The 15,994-nt window shown below is 47.2% G+C and overlaps 1 protein-coding gene across 50 annotated transcripts in view; it reads left to right on the top strand.

Moving 5' to 3' along the window:
* LOC140388045 (mucin-5AC-like) overlaps positions 1-15,994 on the top strand; it is a 206,081-nt gene that overhangs the window by 74,793 nt on the left and 115,294 nt on the right. For all 50 annotated transcript variants that reach the window (XM_072471585.1, XM_072471595.1, XM_072471594.1 and 47 more), the window contains exons 30-31: positions 3,257-3,313; positions 6,010-6,051. In XM_072471585.1, coding sequence (XP_072327686.1) covers positions 3,257-3,313; positions 6,010-6,051 — 99 coding nt within the window. The remainder of the gene's footprint in view (positions 1-3,256; positions 3,314-6,009; positions 6,052-15,994) is intronic.

Below are 15,994 nucleotides of genomic sequence, written 5' to 3' on the forward strand. Positions count from 1 at the left end.
CCCAGTAGGTTTCACCTTCTGATGGACAAATCCCCTGAACTCGGGGATCCTCTGAAAAAGTCTCCAACTCTCTTTGGACAGTTCCAATTTTACTTACCTGGATTATTAGCCAGATATTACGCCCTTGCTCAAAAAATGTCGTAAGAACAAGCTGAGCAATTACATAGATGTCATAGAATTTACAGTGCAGAAGGAGGCCATTCGGTCCATCGAGTCTGCACCGGCTCTTGGAAAGAGCACCCCAACCAAGGTCCACACTTCCATCCTATCCCCATAACCCAGTAACCCCACCCAATACTAAGGGCAATTTAGCTTGACTAATCCACCTAACCTGCACATCTTTGGACTGTGGGAGGAAACCGGAGCACCCGGAGGAAACCCACGCACACACGGGGAGAACGTGCAGACTCCGCACAGACAGTGATCCAAGCCAGGAATCGAACCTGGGACCCTGGAGCTGTGAAGCAATTGTGCTAACCACAATGCTACTGTGCTGACCAGTCGGTTTAACTTCAGTGATGGGGAAGCTTCTCGAAACAATTGCTCGGGATCGAATTAGTAGTCACATGAAAAAATGTGAGCCAGCATGGATTTCTAAAGGGTAAATCATGTTTCATGAACTTGGAAGAGGTAACAGAAAGGGTCAATGAGGATAATGATGTTGATATGGTGTACATGGACTTTCAAAAGGCATTCAATACAGTTCCACACAACAGACTAGTGAGAAATGTTATAGCTCGTGGAATAAAAGAGAGTAGTAAATGGATACAAAAAACAGAGTAATGTTCAATGGATATTTTTTGGGCTGCAGGAAGGTTTGTAGTTGAGTTCCGTAGGGGTCGGTATTGTGTTGCTCTGTTTCTCTGGTTATGGATATGGCGATCAATATGGTCGCCTTCCTTAATCCTAATTGTGTTTATGCCTTAGAGTCGCCAGGTATCTTTCGATACCGCCACAAGGTTCAAACCCGAATACTGATCAAAGAGCCAATACACCAGTTAGTTAGTTCAAAGTCAATACTATTTATTTACACACACAGTAACATCTACTCATGTAAAAAGTACTACAAACTAAACTATCTCTAACGCTAACGCCTATATTTAGCTTTGGGTGCCCACTCAGTCAGAGGTACAATGGCCGTTGTTCGGATCTGAGGCTGTTGGGTTTGAAGGTATACAGGAGAACAGCTAAGGTCGTTCGTCTGGTAGCGAGCGATGACCTTGGACTTACTTGCTTCTGGCGCAGCTGGTGGAAGGGTCTCTCCGCTTTGAGAGCCAAGTCCAAGAGAGCGATTCTCTCGTGGGGGTTCCTTTTTATACCCAGAGGAACTTTGCGTGCTTTTAGGTGTACCTTAAACTTGGCCCCAATTAATTGGGCCGCTTCTTGATCACTGGTATTGATCTTGACCAATAAAGGGGTGGGTGCCCTGATGGCTGGGCGTGTCTTTGGTGGCCATTGGCCTGACTTTGTTTGTGCTTTCGGTTTGGGGAACTGGCACCGGGATGTCTGGAGCAGTATTGGTTGCTTGAGTGTCTTTCCTTTGTTCCCGGAGATGGGCCATCAATACGTTAATTGACCTATAGTTTAAATTCCGTCTGGGAGCTGTCTCTCCAATATGCATACAGGCTCTGTGCCTGCTTGCTTTCCTAACATTGCCCACAGTTCCCTACAGTCTTTGCGAGCGTCCATTTTGTATTCTGGAAGTGGCCATCCCAGATGGCTACAATTGGGACCCTTGCTTTTCCTGATATATATTAATGATCTAGTTCTTGGTGTGCAGGAGAGATGTCAAAGTTTGCGGATGACACAAAACTTGGAATCATTGTAAACTGTGTGGAGGGCAGTGTAGAACTTGAAAAGGATATAGACAAGTTGGTGCAGTGGGAAAATAAGTGGCAGATGAAGTTCAGTGCGGAGAAGGGTGAGGAGATGCATTTTGGTAGGAAGAACATGGACAGAGTTCTTAAAGGGACACAGGAGCAGAGGCATCTGAGTATATATGTACATAGATCATTAAAGGGAGCAAGACAGGTGGAGAGAGCAGTTAATAAAGTATATAGTATCCTGAGCTTTATTAATAAGAGGATAGAGTACAAGAGCTGCACTTACACAAGACACTAGTTAGGTCTCAGTTGGGGTATTATGTACAGTTCTGAGTGCCACACTACATGGATGATGTGAATTCACTGGAGGGAGTGCAGAGAAGATTTACAAGAATGGTTTGATGCTTTGACCTGCCTGACGCTTTGACCTCTCCTCTGATGCTTTGACCTCTCCTCTGATGCTTTGACCTCTCCTCTGATGCTTTGACCTCTCTTCTGACGCTTTGACCTCTCCTCCGACGCTTTGACCTCTCCTCCGAGGCTTTGACCTCTCCTCTCATGCTTTGACCTCTCCTCTGACGTATTGACCTCTCCTTGGATGATTTGACTCCTCCCCCCTGACGTTTGACTCTCCCCTCGACGTTTTGACTCTCCCCTCGATGTTTAAACTCCCCCCTCGAGGTTTTGACTCCCCCTTGACATTTTGTCTCCCTCCTCAAAGCTTTGACTCCAACCCTGACACTTTGACTCCCACCGATTCTTTGACTCCACACAACGCTCTCATGCCTCCGGACCCTCCTGTTCTCTCCCGCCCTCTGACTCCTATCCCGGAATCAATCTCATCACCCTAAGCCCTGTTATCCCACCGCCCTATCCAACTGACCCCCTACCACCTGACACCCCATTGTTCATCAACACACTGAAAAACTAGTTAAATGTTCAAAGGATTTTCGGATTGTGAGTGAGTGCAGATTCACCAAAATACGATAACTAGTAGCGTAAAAACGTGGACGTGGCTTGGTTTACCCATCAATCCTGTGCTATGAGGATGGACTGTGAAAGAGGTACATACTGCTTTTCTGAAGCAATGCAGTTTGGAAATCTGTGCCATAAATGCGCAGCTCTAACTTAGGGCAGAACAAATAGGAGCAGAGTGGCAATCTGACGGTGATTGCCCCTCTTTGGAACATTCAACTGTATGAGTTTTAATACTTGGAGACATTGAGGTGCATTTCCCTCTTCATGTCCCTTCTAGGTACTGGAGGTCTGTTGCTCCCATGGCAAGAAGTGTTCTCAATATTTTGTTCTCCCAGGCCATTTCCAGGGAACATTACCACAATCAGATGATCTGTTCAAAGGTGCCTGTACTTGTCCCAAAAATGTAGCCAATGCTTTAATCAGTTATGTTGTTCTTTTTTTTAATTGCTGTTTAGCACCATCCACAACAACAGTGATGACAACACCTATATCTACTACAACCTACACTACTGGTAAATTATGATTATGTTTTACATTTAAAACAATTCTGACTCATTTACCTTGAAATTATTCCCCACAATACTGGTAATCGGAAGTTCCTACTTTTGTATGTTGCTTATTTATGTATACTTATATATATTACTTACTTATATGTATTTATATATATTACTAATGTAAGTTTCTTACTTACTTTTTTTTACATCTCAAACATTAAGGTTGTAATCTACTGACCCCTCCCTGCGGAATCGGAGTAGGACGCCACCAATAAATGCCGGGAGAGACCTACCTGGGATCCCCAATGGCCACAATGCCTCATGAGATCTATCCAGATCTTGCGAGATGTTACACTCTGGGTCCCACCCATTGTGGGTTAACCATGCTGACGCCGGATCTAACCAGCTTCTGGCAACTATCGGCCTCCCCAAGGAGACCCCAGCCTGGCACCCCTTACCACTGGCCCACACAAATGTCTCCCAGGCCATTGGAGGCCTTTGCATGGTCAGGGACAGGGCATGTGGCACCGTGGCTCTCCCCTGGCACCCAGGTACCTTGGCACTGCCACCCTGGCACTGTCAGGAGCATAGCCAGGGTGCCAGGGTGGCAGTGCCAGGGTTTCCAGAGGCCAGGGTGGCACTGCCAAGGGCCAGGGCATTAGGGGGGTCATTTCTATGAAAGGAGAGATGGGGGTGATATGAATGCTGGAGGGGTGAAGGTTGGGTATGTATGGGCCTCCGGAAGGTTGGGGGGGGGGGTGAAGAATGGGGGACCTGAAAGGGAGAGGACCCTTAAGAAGGTGTGGGAAGGCCTGAAAAGAGAGGCCCTCATTGACCTCATATCGGGGTGTCCTCACTTTGCGGGGGTGGGGGGGGGGGGGTGGGGGGAGGTAATGCCCATGTGTGAGGGTGACATTGCCCTTGCATTGGGGTTGTTGGGAATCCTCAAGCTCACTTAGAAATCGGGACACCCTTTCAAAATGCTGGTTGATTACTGAGGAGCCAGTTTGGCCAGTGAGTTCAGCTTCCTGGTGATGAAAAAAATTCTGAGGTAATCTAACTGAATTGCAACAGAGTCCCTTCTTGAGCATGTTTAGCAATGTGCTTCCTGGGACTTACATCGAACGGGACTCAATTACAATCCTGGGCCTCAGCAGGAATGCCTTGCCAAGGCAAGGCCCACTTAGTCCTGCATTGAGGATCTCCTCTCACCAGAACTACTCAGTGCAGGAGGAAATCGGGACACCACTTTTAAATGTGCACTGATCTCTCGACCTCCCCTAACGTGTCCCCGGGTCCCGCAAAGCCCCAACTCACCTATAAGGGGGTCTTCGGGCCCCTGCATACCTCACTTCACACAGGAAGGGCATCCGCAGGCCCAATCCCTGGTGCAGGCACAATGCCAGCCTGGCACCTTGGCACTGCCAACCTGGCACTGCACCTGGCAGAAGTACAAGGGTGCCACCCTGCCCAGAGGCCAATTACCTGGGCACCTCCGAGCCCCCGGGAGACCCTCCCAAGTGCCGTTTTGCCTTGTACTTAGGGACGAGGTCTGAACGGCTCCCACCTAAGGTATTCAAGGCGAAGGGGATCCCAACGTCTCGGGTAGATCAGACAAGCTGCACATTAGAGTGAGACTAGCTACTCACTGTAATATGCAGATTTGTCAAATGCGGATCCTGCCCACAATGGCCGGGAATCAGATCCCGACATCTCACGAGATCCCATTAGAACTCATAAAGTGTGGCCAGCCCAGTAAATCCTAGAAGAGGCCTCTCCCAGCATCTACCGGCCGCGTCGGACCCCTATTCGGGTGGGACACGGCAGTACATCGCGCCCTAAGCGTGTGCTAGCCCGGAGAGAAACTCCCCAGGGCCCAAAATAATAATGTGTGGTTAGATGGAGGAAGTCGCCGACAGAGCCGGGGACAAACGCCCAGCCAAACCTGCCTGAAATGACACTTGGAAACTTTTCTGGAAAATCGAGCCTGAAACCTTTTTATTTCCACTCATTAACATTGTCGACTTCAATGTTGTAAATACAATCCGCTCATTTAAGTCTGCAAGCTGCCATGAGAAGATACTTTGTTCGGGCTTTGTGACAACGGATACAGCCGATTTTGGAAGTCCTGCTGCACAAATTCTCCAGACACTCCATCAGGACAGGTGCACGATGAAGTGAAGCTTCTTCCTGCCAATCCGGTCTTGATAGGTCCAGCGATGGAATCCTTTGAATAATCAGGACCATGATCCATTCTCGTAAAGGCGCAACAGAAAATCAGGGCAGCATGTGGCTGGAGCAGCCCTCGGCCCTCATCAGCTGAAGACTAAAATGAACAATGGGTTTTTCATTCCTTGCACAGAGACAGTCGACGAGCCGGTTAGAAATTTATCCGTGAGGAAATGTTTGTTCCTTTTGGAGACTGACATAAAACTGCGGAGGCTGGAAATCTGAAACAAAATCAGAAAATGCTGCAAACGTTCAGCTCATCAAGCAACATCTGTGCAAAGGAAAAATGACAACTGTTCAGAGATGACCTTTATTAGAATGTCTGACAATGTTGTGTACAATTAACTTTTGAGAATTCCAGTTTAGGTTATTTACAAAACAAAATGGAAATCTAATTGCGAGTGGAAGTGAATACTGTCCTCATCATTTATGCTGATAGTTAGTTGGACTGTAAAGGCTCTGAATGTTTGTTTTTTTTCCTTCAGAAGAAACAACGACAACAACATTGCGGCAAATAAGCACAACTGGTAAGTGATGCTTAGAATGATATAGCACGTAGCAGGTTTTTCATCCCATCAGGCTGGATTTTCTCTCTGGGCATGGGAAATAGGGGTTAGGACTATTTCTGGGCACCAAACCTGTCCCTGGGGAGAAACAGTCACTCACATCTGATTTTCCCCATGGCAGCCAATTAATGGACAAAGGGAAGGTTCGCTGTCCAATTAATAATAGCGGGCGTGGTCCTGGAACTGGAGGGACGATTTAAAGGCCTTATCCAGCTTGAGAGAAGTAGCTGACTAATGGAAGGCAAGAGAGGGTGCTTCAACAGCCCTCTCTCAAATTTTTAAAATCGTTAACTAAAAAGTAGGTTGAGCATCCAGGCCACCGCTGTGAAGGGTAGGAGAGGCCCTTCTCCAGGACAAATTGTGGCTGATCCTGCACCTGCACAGACATGGAATGCCTTTCGGTCTGTGTGGAGTCCTGGCCTCCGTGGCCTACCACCAGATGCCTCCCCCTTCAGGCACTTAAACTGGTCTGCCACAAGCGGGAATCTGATCAGCCACCTTTCATTGGTCCTCAGAGGGAGAGAAAAGAGCTAACGTTTCGAGTTCAATGACTCTTTGTCAAAGCTTTGACAAAGAGTCATTGGACTCGAAATGTTAGCTCTTTTCTCTCCCTACAGATGCTGCCAGACCTGCTGAGATTTTCCAGCATTTTCTCTTTCGTTTGAGATTCCAGCACCCGCAGTAATTTGCTTTTATTTCATTGGTCCTCTTTGGCTGGAGGTGATGGTGGCACAGTGCTAATATCACTAGATTAGTAATCCAAAGGCCCAGGCTAATGCTGTGGGGACATGGATTCAAATCCCACTGTAGCAGCTGGTGGAATTTAAATTCAGTTAATAAGATCTGGAATTGAAAGTTATCCTTGTCAAAGTATCATTAATTGTGAAAAACACCTGGTCGCACTTATATCCTTTAGGGAAGAAAATCTGCTGTCCTTATCTACTCTGGTCTACGACTTCAGACCCACAGAAATGTAGTGAACTCTTAATGGCCCTTTGTTTTACTCAGTCAGTTCAAGGGCAATTAGAGATGGGTAACAAATGCTGGACTTGCCAGAGGCACCCACATCCCATCAGAGAATAAAATAAATTTCACTCTGAAACCATGGGCAGGATTCTCTAAAAATGGGGCTATGTCCCCACGCTGGCGGGAAATCCGGCGCCCATGACTCCAGCGTCAATGGCCCCCAAAAGTGAGGATTTTCCGCATTTCTAGGGGGCGAGGTTGTCGCCGGAGTCGTCCCGCTGCTCCAGCCGGCGCTGAAGGGCGCGGCGTGGGTTCACGCATGCATGGAACGGCCGGTGTGATCTCGCGCATGCGCGGGGGTTCCCTTCTCCACGCCGCCCCCCGGGCAATATGGCGGAGCCCTACAGGGGCCCGGGGTGGAGGAAAGAAAGCCCCCCACAGAACCAGCCCGCCTGCAGATCGGTAGGCCCCGATCGCGGGCCAGGCCACCGTGCCCCCCCCCCCCCGCCTCCCCCCCAGGATTGCCCCCGCACACTTACCTGCCAGGTCCCGCCGTGTGTGAGGTGAGTAATTCACGCTGGCGGGACTGGGCAAAACTTTACTGTCACTCAGCCCATCAGGGCCCGGAGAATCGCCGGCGGGGGGGGGGGGGGGGGGAGCGCTGTCCTCCATTGCACTTCCGCAAGTCAGCTGACTCCTGCTGACCCAGGCCACTCCTGCCTCTCCTTCGACTCCTCCCATTGTGTGACACGCCCTCCTCTCCCGTTCCCCATCCATAGACTCTCCCCCTCCCCCTTCCATTCTATGCGCGGGAAACAACCCTCGCTTCCTCGCCCTGGCCCCGCCCCCTCCAGTCTTCAGCGTGGGAAAAAGCCCGCGCTTACCACCTACACGGCCCCGCCACCTCTGACGCAGCTCCTTTTACAGGCCCAGTCCTCTCACCCCCGACTTGGGCCTCTCCTCCCCCATGGGGCCCCATCTCACCGCCGGCCACCACCCCTGTTCCGTTTACCTACCCCTCTCCAAGAGCCCCCCCCCGACCAACCAAACCAAAACAGTGCCTAACCCGCCCCAACCACCCCCACCGACCCGAAAGTGAAAAACACAGAGAAAAAGAAACCAGGAGCAAAGCAAAGGCCCCCTCCTCCAAAAAACAAAAACATTTTTTTTAACATATCAACCGCAGTCCCCAAACGCCCATTCCGACCCTCAATCTGTGTCCAACTTCTCGGCCTGAACAAAGGCCCACGCCTTCTCCGGAGACTCAAAATAATGGTGCCAGTCCTTGTAGGTAACCCACAGACGTGCCGGCTGCAACATGCCAAACTTCACCCCCTTCCTGTGCAGCATCGCCTTCGCTTGATTGTACCCGGCCCTCCTCTTCGCTACCTCCGCACTCCAGTCCTGGTATATTTGAACCTCCGCGTTCTCCCACCTGCTGCTCCTCTCCTTCTTGGCCCACCTGAGCAGACTCTCCCGATCGACAAACCGATGGAACCTCACCAGCACCACCCGCGGAGGCTCGTCAGCCTTGGGCCTCCTCGCTAGCACTCTATGGGCCCCTTCCAGCTCCAGGGGCCCCTGGAAGGACCCCGCTCCCATCAGCGAGTTCAACATGGTGACCACATAGGCCCCCACATCTGGCCCTCCAGCCCCTCCGGGAGGCCCAGAATCCGCAGATTCTTCCGCCTCGACCGATTCTCCATCTCCTCGAACCGCTCCTGCCATTTCTTGTGGAACGCCTCGTGTGCCTCCACCTTTACCGCCAGGCCCAAGATCTCGTCCTCGTTATCGGAGATCTTTTGTCGAGCCTCACGGGTCGCCACCCCCTGGGCCGTCTGTGTCTCCAGCAGCTTATCAATAGAAGCCTTCATCGGCTCTAGCAGGTCCGTTTTAATCTCTCTGAGGCAGCTCTGGATACCCGCCTGTTGCTCCTCCGCCCACTGCATCCACGCTGCCTGGTCTCCTTCCCTTGCACCTTCTTCGGGTCCACCACCACCTTTTTTTGTCGCCCCGCTCCTAGTAGAAGCCATATACCTTCGGAGAGCTGTTATAATCTCCTTCCCATACCGGGAAACGTCGGAAAAGTGCCGTTGGGGGCCCTGAAAAGAGCCCAAAAGTCCGTTTTTGTGGGAGCCACCGAATGTGCGACTTAGCTTCGCATAGCCACAACCGGAAGTCCGCCAAAGTCATCTTAGACAACAGGGCATAGTAGTCAGCGTGCTGTCTCCACTTCTGTTGCAATGTTGGGGCTGCACCTATATGTAACTGTAGAGTTAAGAAAATTAAGAAGTTGTGAATTCACAATGCTGGCACAGTTGTGCTATTGCTGTATATACTTTTCACATTTGTAAATATATTTAACCCTTATCCTTCGTCAAGTCTCAGGCATTTAAAGGCTCATAGATGTGAAGTAATGTTCAGAGTTCCTTCAAGGGTGCCAAACTCCCCCCTCCCCGAGTTATCTCCCATCTTGTCCCTCTGTTCCATGAGATTCCATTCAATCTCATAACAGTCAATCACTTTTAGTTCAACATACGCGACATGATCAAAGGCAGTTCCTGCGTGAAACGGATGGTTGGTCAATACATATGTAATCTTTGCATCTGAGATTCGCCTTGTGTGACTTCATGAGAATTGTTTTTGGAAGTTTAGTGACTATCCTGATGCTGGCACGCTGTTCTTTATGGATGTTGTAAGCATTTATTGTGTCCCATGTTGGATCCTTTTCAAAGGCTTTTATTTTATGACTGAGAGGTTTTGGTAAAAGTATCAATCGTCATTGAGTGCCGTTGTATTACCTGCAACCCTAAAGTGTTAGCTCATCTCTGCTTCTAAGGCTCAACATTACTATTTTATTGGTCCCCATTCTCCCCGTTTGTAATGCTGAGCAATGCAAGTTGGTTCCTCTCGGTGACATGTCTGCTGGATGTGCATGAGTGTCTAATGTCAGAGGTTTGTGCTCATCCTGATGAAGCCATTCAATGGCCCGTGAGGATGTTACTTTGCTCCTCATTGGCTGCCCAGCGTTACATTATGGAATCCTTCTTTGAGTTAATAGAATGCCAATCAATATGGGATTTCATCACAAATCTGTGCCATGTCTTAAGGTTCATTGCAAGCATTGGTCTTTGTGAGATGGAGAATAACGAGGACTGTAATGGTATGAAAGCGATGCTCCAGCACCTCTCCCAAATACTCGGCGCTGCCCATGCAGGGAGTACGTTATCGTTTGGGAGAGATGTAACCTACGTTATCATTTGGAAGAGATGTAACCCAGTCAGTTTTAGTACGTGCTAAAACTGACTGGGTTACATCTCTCCCAAATGCCAAGGCAAAGCACGATGTAAACTTGACAGGCTTGCGATGAGTACAGGTTCATGAGTGATTGACAATAGCTGTATGCTCAACCACGCCATGTGAGCACCAAACTAGCATAACTCAGAGGTTTGCATCCATGCTGTTGTGTTACAGATCACTGCAGCCTGAAGTCCGATGGCATCTTGGGGCTCAGTGTAAAAATACGGCCTTTGTATTAATCATGCGTGAGAGCTGGCGTTTGGTGAGATGGTGCTGCCAGACGCAACTCCAACTTCAGATGGTCATGTCATAGCCAGTGATGGGTGGTTTTCCTCTTAGATCTTACTTGTTAAACTGTCATACTTGATTGACTGCACAATGTGTGTGATTGTGTTTCTACCTCCTGAAGGCTGCCATGACCATTGACATTTGAGCTCCATGGTTGAAAAGACTGCACTAAGTGTAGTTACTTACTGGCATGTGCTAGCGGAGTGCTTATATCATCACACAGAGACCACATGCTCCCTAGGCTACTTCATTTCCAAGGATGTCCCAATCATTCAAGATTCAAGCTAATTTTCACTTCCTCTGCAATTATTTTCAGATTGATGACTTTTTGTGAGATGTTGATGATGACAATTAAGATTTTATTGTCTCTGCTGCATCAATGCATGAGGAAAACTGCACTCGTATCAACTTGTCTTTACCTGATTCTTCTTGGAATCTTATAGCTAAGAGCTTGTCATAGGCATCGTTCACGTGCAATGGCATCCTCGTGTGGCTTGTATGAATCCTTGTCCTCTACAAATTTATCATCTTCAGCATCTTCCTCATGCGAGGAAATGTCTAGATACTCCATGCCTTCTTGTCTGAGTAGTTGACTAGATATCCATGCCTCCTCCTCTGAGGCGATGTCTAAATACTCCATGCCTCCTCTTCTGAGGCAATGTTTAGATACTCCATGCCTTCTTGTCTGAGGAGTTGACGAGATATCCATGCCTCCTCCTCTGAGGCGATGTCTAAATACTCCATGCCTCCACTTCTGAGGCAATGTTTAGATACTCCATGCCTCCTTGTCTGAGGAGATGTCTAGATACTCCAAACCTCCCTCTGGCATCTTACCTCCCCTTTGTAACACTAGATTGTGCAGTGCGCAACAATTATCGATGATGTGGGACACTCTCTGTGGTGAGTATTGGAGAGCTTGCCTGATTGGTCCAAATATCTGAACTCTATTAAGGATTGTACGGCTGAATATGCAGCATTTTATCTCTCCTCTGCTGCACTCTGTGGATGATGAACATTCATCATGAGTCATGTCTTTAAGGAGTACCCTTGCTATCTGCGGGGCTGGCTGAATTCTATTGTGGAACTCCTTTGAGTTAACACTCAGTGGAGCCAGCCTTCTGTGTGTTCAGGGCCCTCAAAGATCTGTGGCACCTGCGGGTGACTCAAGATGTAAGAGAATTGAGAGCTCCTTCGGTATGTAGCACACACAGATCTGCTTTCTGTTATCACGGGTAAGCTGGACATTGAGAGAATGAAATCCTTTCCCATTAATGAATCTCAAAGACTGCTGTCAGATTGCTCTGAAGGCGTCATGTGTGTAGTCGATGGCAATCTGCACAGGCCTCAGCCCCAGTGCAGTCTCTGACTTCCATAAGACCATAAGACATAGGAGTGGAAGTAAGGCCATTCGGCCCATCGAGTCCACTCCACCATTCAATCATGGCTGATTTCAACTCCATTTACCCGCTCTCTCTCCATAGCCCTTAATTCCTCGAGAAATCAAGAATTTATCAACTTCTGTCTTAAAGACACTCAACGTCCCGGCCTCCACCGCCCTCTGTGGCAATGAATTCCACAGACCCACCACTCTCTGGCTGAAGAAATTTCTCCTCATCTCTGTTAGAACATAGAACATAGAACAATACAGCGCAGTACAGGCCCTTCGGCCCACGATGTTGCACCGAAACAAAAGTCATCTAACCTACACTATACCATTATCATCCATATGTTTATCCAATAAACTTTTAAATGCCCTCAATGTTGGCGAGTTCACCACTGTAGCAGGTAGGGCATTCCACGGCCTCACTACTCTTTGCGTAAAGAACCTACCCCTGACCTCTGTCCTATATCTATTACCCCTCAGTTTAAGGCTATGTCCCCTCGTGCTAGCCATTTCCATCCGCGGGAGAAGGCTCTCACTGTCCACCCTATCTAACCCTCTGTTCTAAAGTGACTCCCTTTTATTCTAAGGCTGTGCCCCCGGGTCCTAGTCTCCCCTGCTAATGGAAACAACTTCCCTACATCCACCCTATCTAAGCCATTCATTATCTTGTAAGTTTCCATTAGATCTCCCCTCAACCTCCTAAACTCCAATGAATATAATCCCAGGATCCTCAGACGTTCATCGTATGTTAGGCCTACCATTCCTGGGATCATCCGTGTGAATCTCCGCTGGACCCGCTCCAGTGCCAGTATGTCCTTTCTGAGGTGTGGGGCCCAAAATTGCTCACAGTATTCTAAATGGGGCCTAACTAATGCTTTATAAAGCTTCAGAAGTACATCCCTGCTTTTATATTCCAAGCCTCTTGAGGTGAATGACAACTTCACGCGGAACAGTCTTATAACTCTTGCCCAGGCCTGTCTTTCACTACTCCACTCTGTTCCTTGCCCCCACACCCTCCACATCTGAGTCCTGCCTCTGTCTTTTCTCTCCCATGTTCACCCCCCTATCTTAAATCTGTTTCTGTCTTTCCCCTCTCTGCTGGTTTTGCCTCCCATCCCCGTGTAACTTGTTCAAAATTTCACAGTAAAACTAATAAAGGGAAGCGAAGGAAACAACTACATACCTTGAAGTCATTGATGTGTCAGTTCATTTAAAGAGTTGTTCAGTTCTTCCCAATTCTCTGCTCTTTCCCTATAGCCCCACAATTTGTTTTACTTCAGGCAGTTATCCATTTTTCTTTGAAAGCTACTATTGAACATGCTTTCACCACCTTTTCAGGCAGTGCATTTAAGCTCATAGCTACTCAATCCAAGTACTTGCTTTCAGTATATATTAGAAAGTAATTTGACACAAGTTGGCTTTTTTTCAATTTTGGCTTTGAGTCATTTTTCTCTTACTCGCTTGAGTCTGTTCTTCTGAAAGGGGGGGAAAATAAAAGCCCAGACAAAAACCTTAGGTCAATTTTGGAAAACGTCTGGGCATTCTTCTCTTACCCCTCTTAGTTGATCAAACAAGTCGCGGTTTTTCAGTCTATAACCCACCAATCTGGCGATGATAGAGGGCATGGCCATTTCAGAACCCGAGTCAGCCTTCAGCAGGTGCAGAGTTTCTGCAAGGACATTTGTCACAACCATGAGACAAAATCAATCACACGCAGGTGAAGTAAGAGTGGACTGTGATCTGAAAATTGAGTTCAAGTTCTTGAAATAATATTGCAATTAAAAGGATGACCTGATGGAGAGCTACAAAGGGTATTGCTGTCCCTCATTACAATAACTTTATGACCATCTTGATTACAGCAGACATCAAATGTTTGGATGTTCTATTGCTGGTCGAAAGAGCACCTAGGTTTCTCCTTGCCTTCATGTTGATGCTGTTTGTTTCTCTTCCCGCACCGCTAGGTAGATTTTAAGCTGATTCCATTTAAGCACGTTTTTACCTGGAATAGGCCGCTTGTCTGTCATCATTTCACTGGCTGACCAGGAGTCTCTCCCACTCTTACCGCCTGCCATTGATGTATTGGGAGCATTTTGCAGGTTGATATGCACATTCCTTGGCCATCAAGTTTTGGGGTGAGGCTTGAAACCGGAACTTCTGGCTCAGAGGTAGATATTCTACCCACTGTGGCACAAGACCTTGCCTTCTTGTTGTCTTGTCACATAATCCAGTCATTATCATGTTGCTGTTTGAGGGGTTTGCTGTGTGCAATTTGGCTGTTCTGTTTGCTTTGTTACGACAGTTGACTACATTTGAAGCAAATGTACTTAATTGGTTGCAAAGCACTTTGGAAAGTCTTACAGTCCTAAAAAGTGCAATTATAATTGCAAGTCTTTAATTCCTTCCTCTTTTTATTCTTCACGATGATTCGATAAATCACTGTTCGTACATTAACATAAAAGCATGACAATCTTTTTAAACCTTTGTTGTGATGTCACAATTGTTTTAATATGACTACTTGTCATTCTCTACATAGAAATGGAAAAACTGTTGATTTAATAATATTGGTTACCATATAAATGGCAATTTGCCTAGAGACATACGTTTTGAAGAGCTTCTATGTCAATCCTTGTTTGTACTTCCTGTTAATCACGAAGCTTAAAGCCGAATTTAAAAAGTAATTTTTTCTACTGCAGAATTGCCTTGCTCTGGCATATGGTCTTCCTGGTCTGATGGCTACGTACTGATAGATATAAACCCAAATGAATCCGAATCGTTAGACCCCATACTTAATGAACTGTGTCCTTCCACACCTTATAATATTGATAAGGTTCAGTATCAATGCATCGATAATCCCGAATCAATAAATGAGTCAGAAAACAATGTGACCTGTGAAGAAGATGTGGCCCTTATTTCTGCAAACAATGAAGATGATTCTCTGGATGCAAACCAGTGCATTTACTTCAGAATTCGTGCTTGCTGTGAGCCTGCTACAGGATCCCCCACAACTAGTCTGCCCAGACCAAGCACCTCTGGTAAATAAAATATGTCTGATATTTAACCTGAGCATTTTGAGACACTTCTATTTATCAAGATCATATTAAGCAGATTAAGGTTTGAAGAAGCACATCAATAATACTGATAAGTGATCTGAGATTTTGAAGTGAAACAGCTATTGGAGAAAATTGTGCTTACTTTATACTTAAGGATTGCAAGAAGAGATATATCCTCATCTTTTACAAAGTTCTCGTGAGGCACTTACTAGGGCAGCATTATAGCACCATGGTTAGCACAGTTGCTTCACAGCTCCCAGTTCCCAGGTTTGATTCCCGACTTGGGTCACTGTCTGTGAGGAGTCTGCATGTTCTCCCCGTGTCTACGTGGGTTTCCTCCGGGTGCGCCGGTTTCCTCCCACAAGTCCCGAAAGATGTGCTGTTAGGTGAATTGGACATTCAAAATTCTCCCTCTGTGACCAGATCAGATTCCAACATCTAACTGTACCTTGAATCATTTTACACTCTCTGGTTCTGCTTACCAAGTTGAGAAATTTAATTGGAATCTACTATTTGTCCAATCACAATTTATCAGTAAGAATATCACATTTCAAGTCACTGGTCTGACTTCGACAATAAACAATTAGTGCATGTTTTAACTATTAAGAATGTCAGCAATTAGATTGTTCTTGACTGTCCTTTGCTAGGATATAACCGATCCAGGAGCTGAAATTTCACCTTAATGGTACACTGCTATCACAAAGTCTGGTGAGTGTGGCAGAAGGGCCACAATCTATGTGGGATATGGCTTGTGCTGGGTGCACCCAAATGGCCTGCTCTAAGTAGGGTAATCTCTGCTTGCTACTTACAAGGACAGTAATGTGGCGGGGACCGGATTGGATGCATATAGGCTACATTCACTGACTCTTGGCTTCACAGATGGGCTGGGCATATGTGGAAGCTCATACACAAAGGA

Source organism: Scyliorhinus torazame, chromosome 13 (assembly GCF_047496885.1).
Source record: "Scyliorhinus torazame isolate Kashiwa2021f chromosome 13, sScyTor2.1, whole genome shotgun sequence".
In the NCBI taxonomy this organism is placed as follows: domain Eukaryota; kingdom Metazoa; phylum Chordata; class Chondrichthyes; order Carcharhiniformes; family Scyliorhinidae; genus Scyliorhinus; species Scyliorhinus torazame.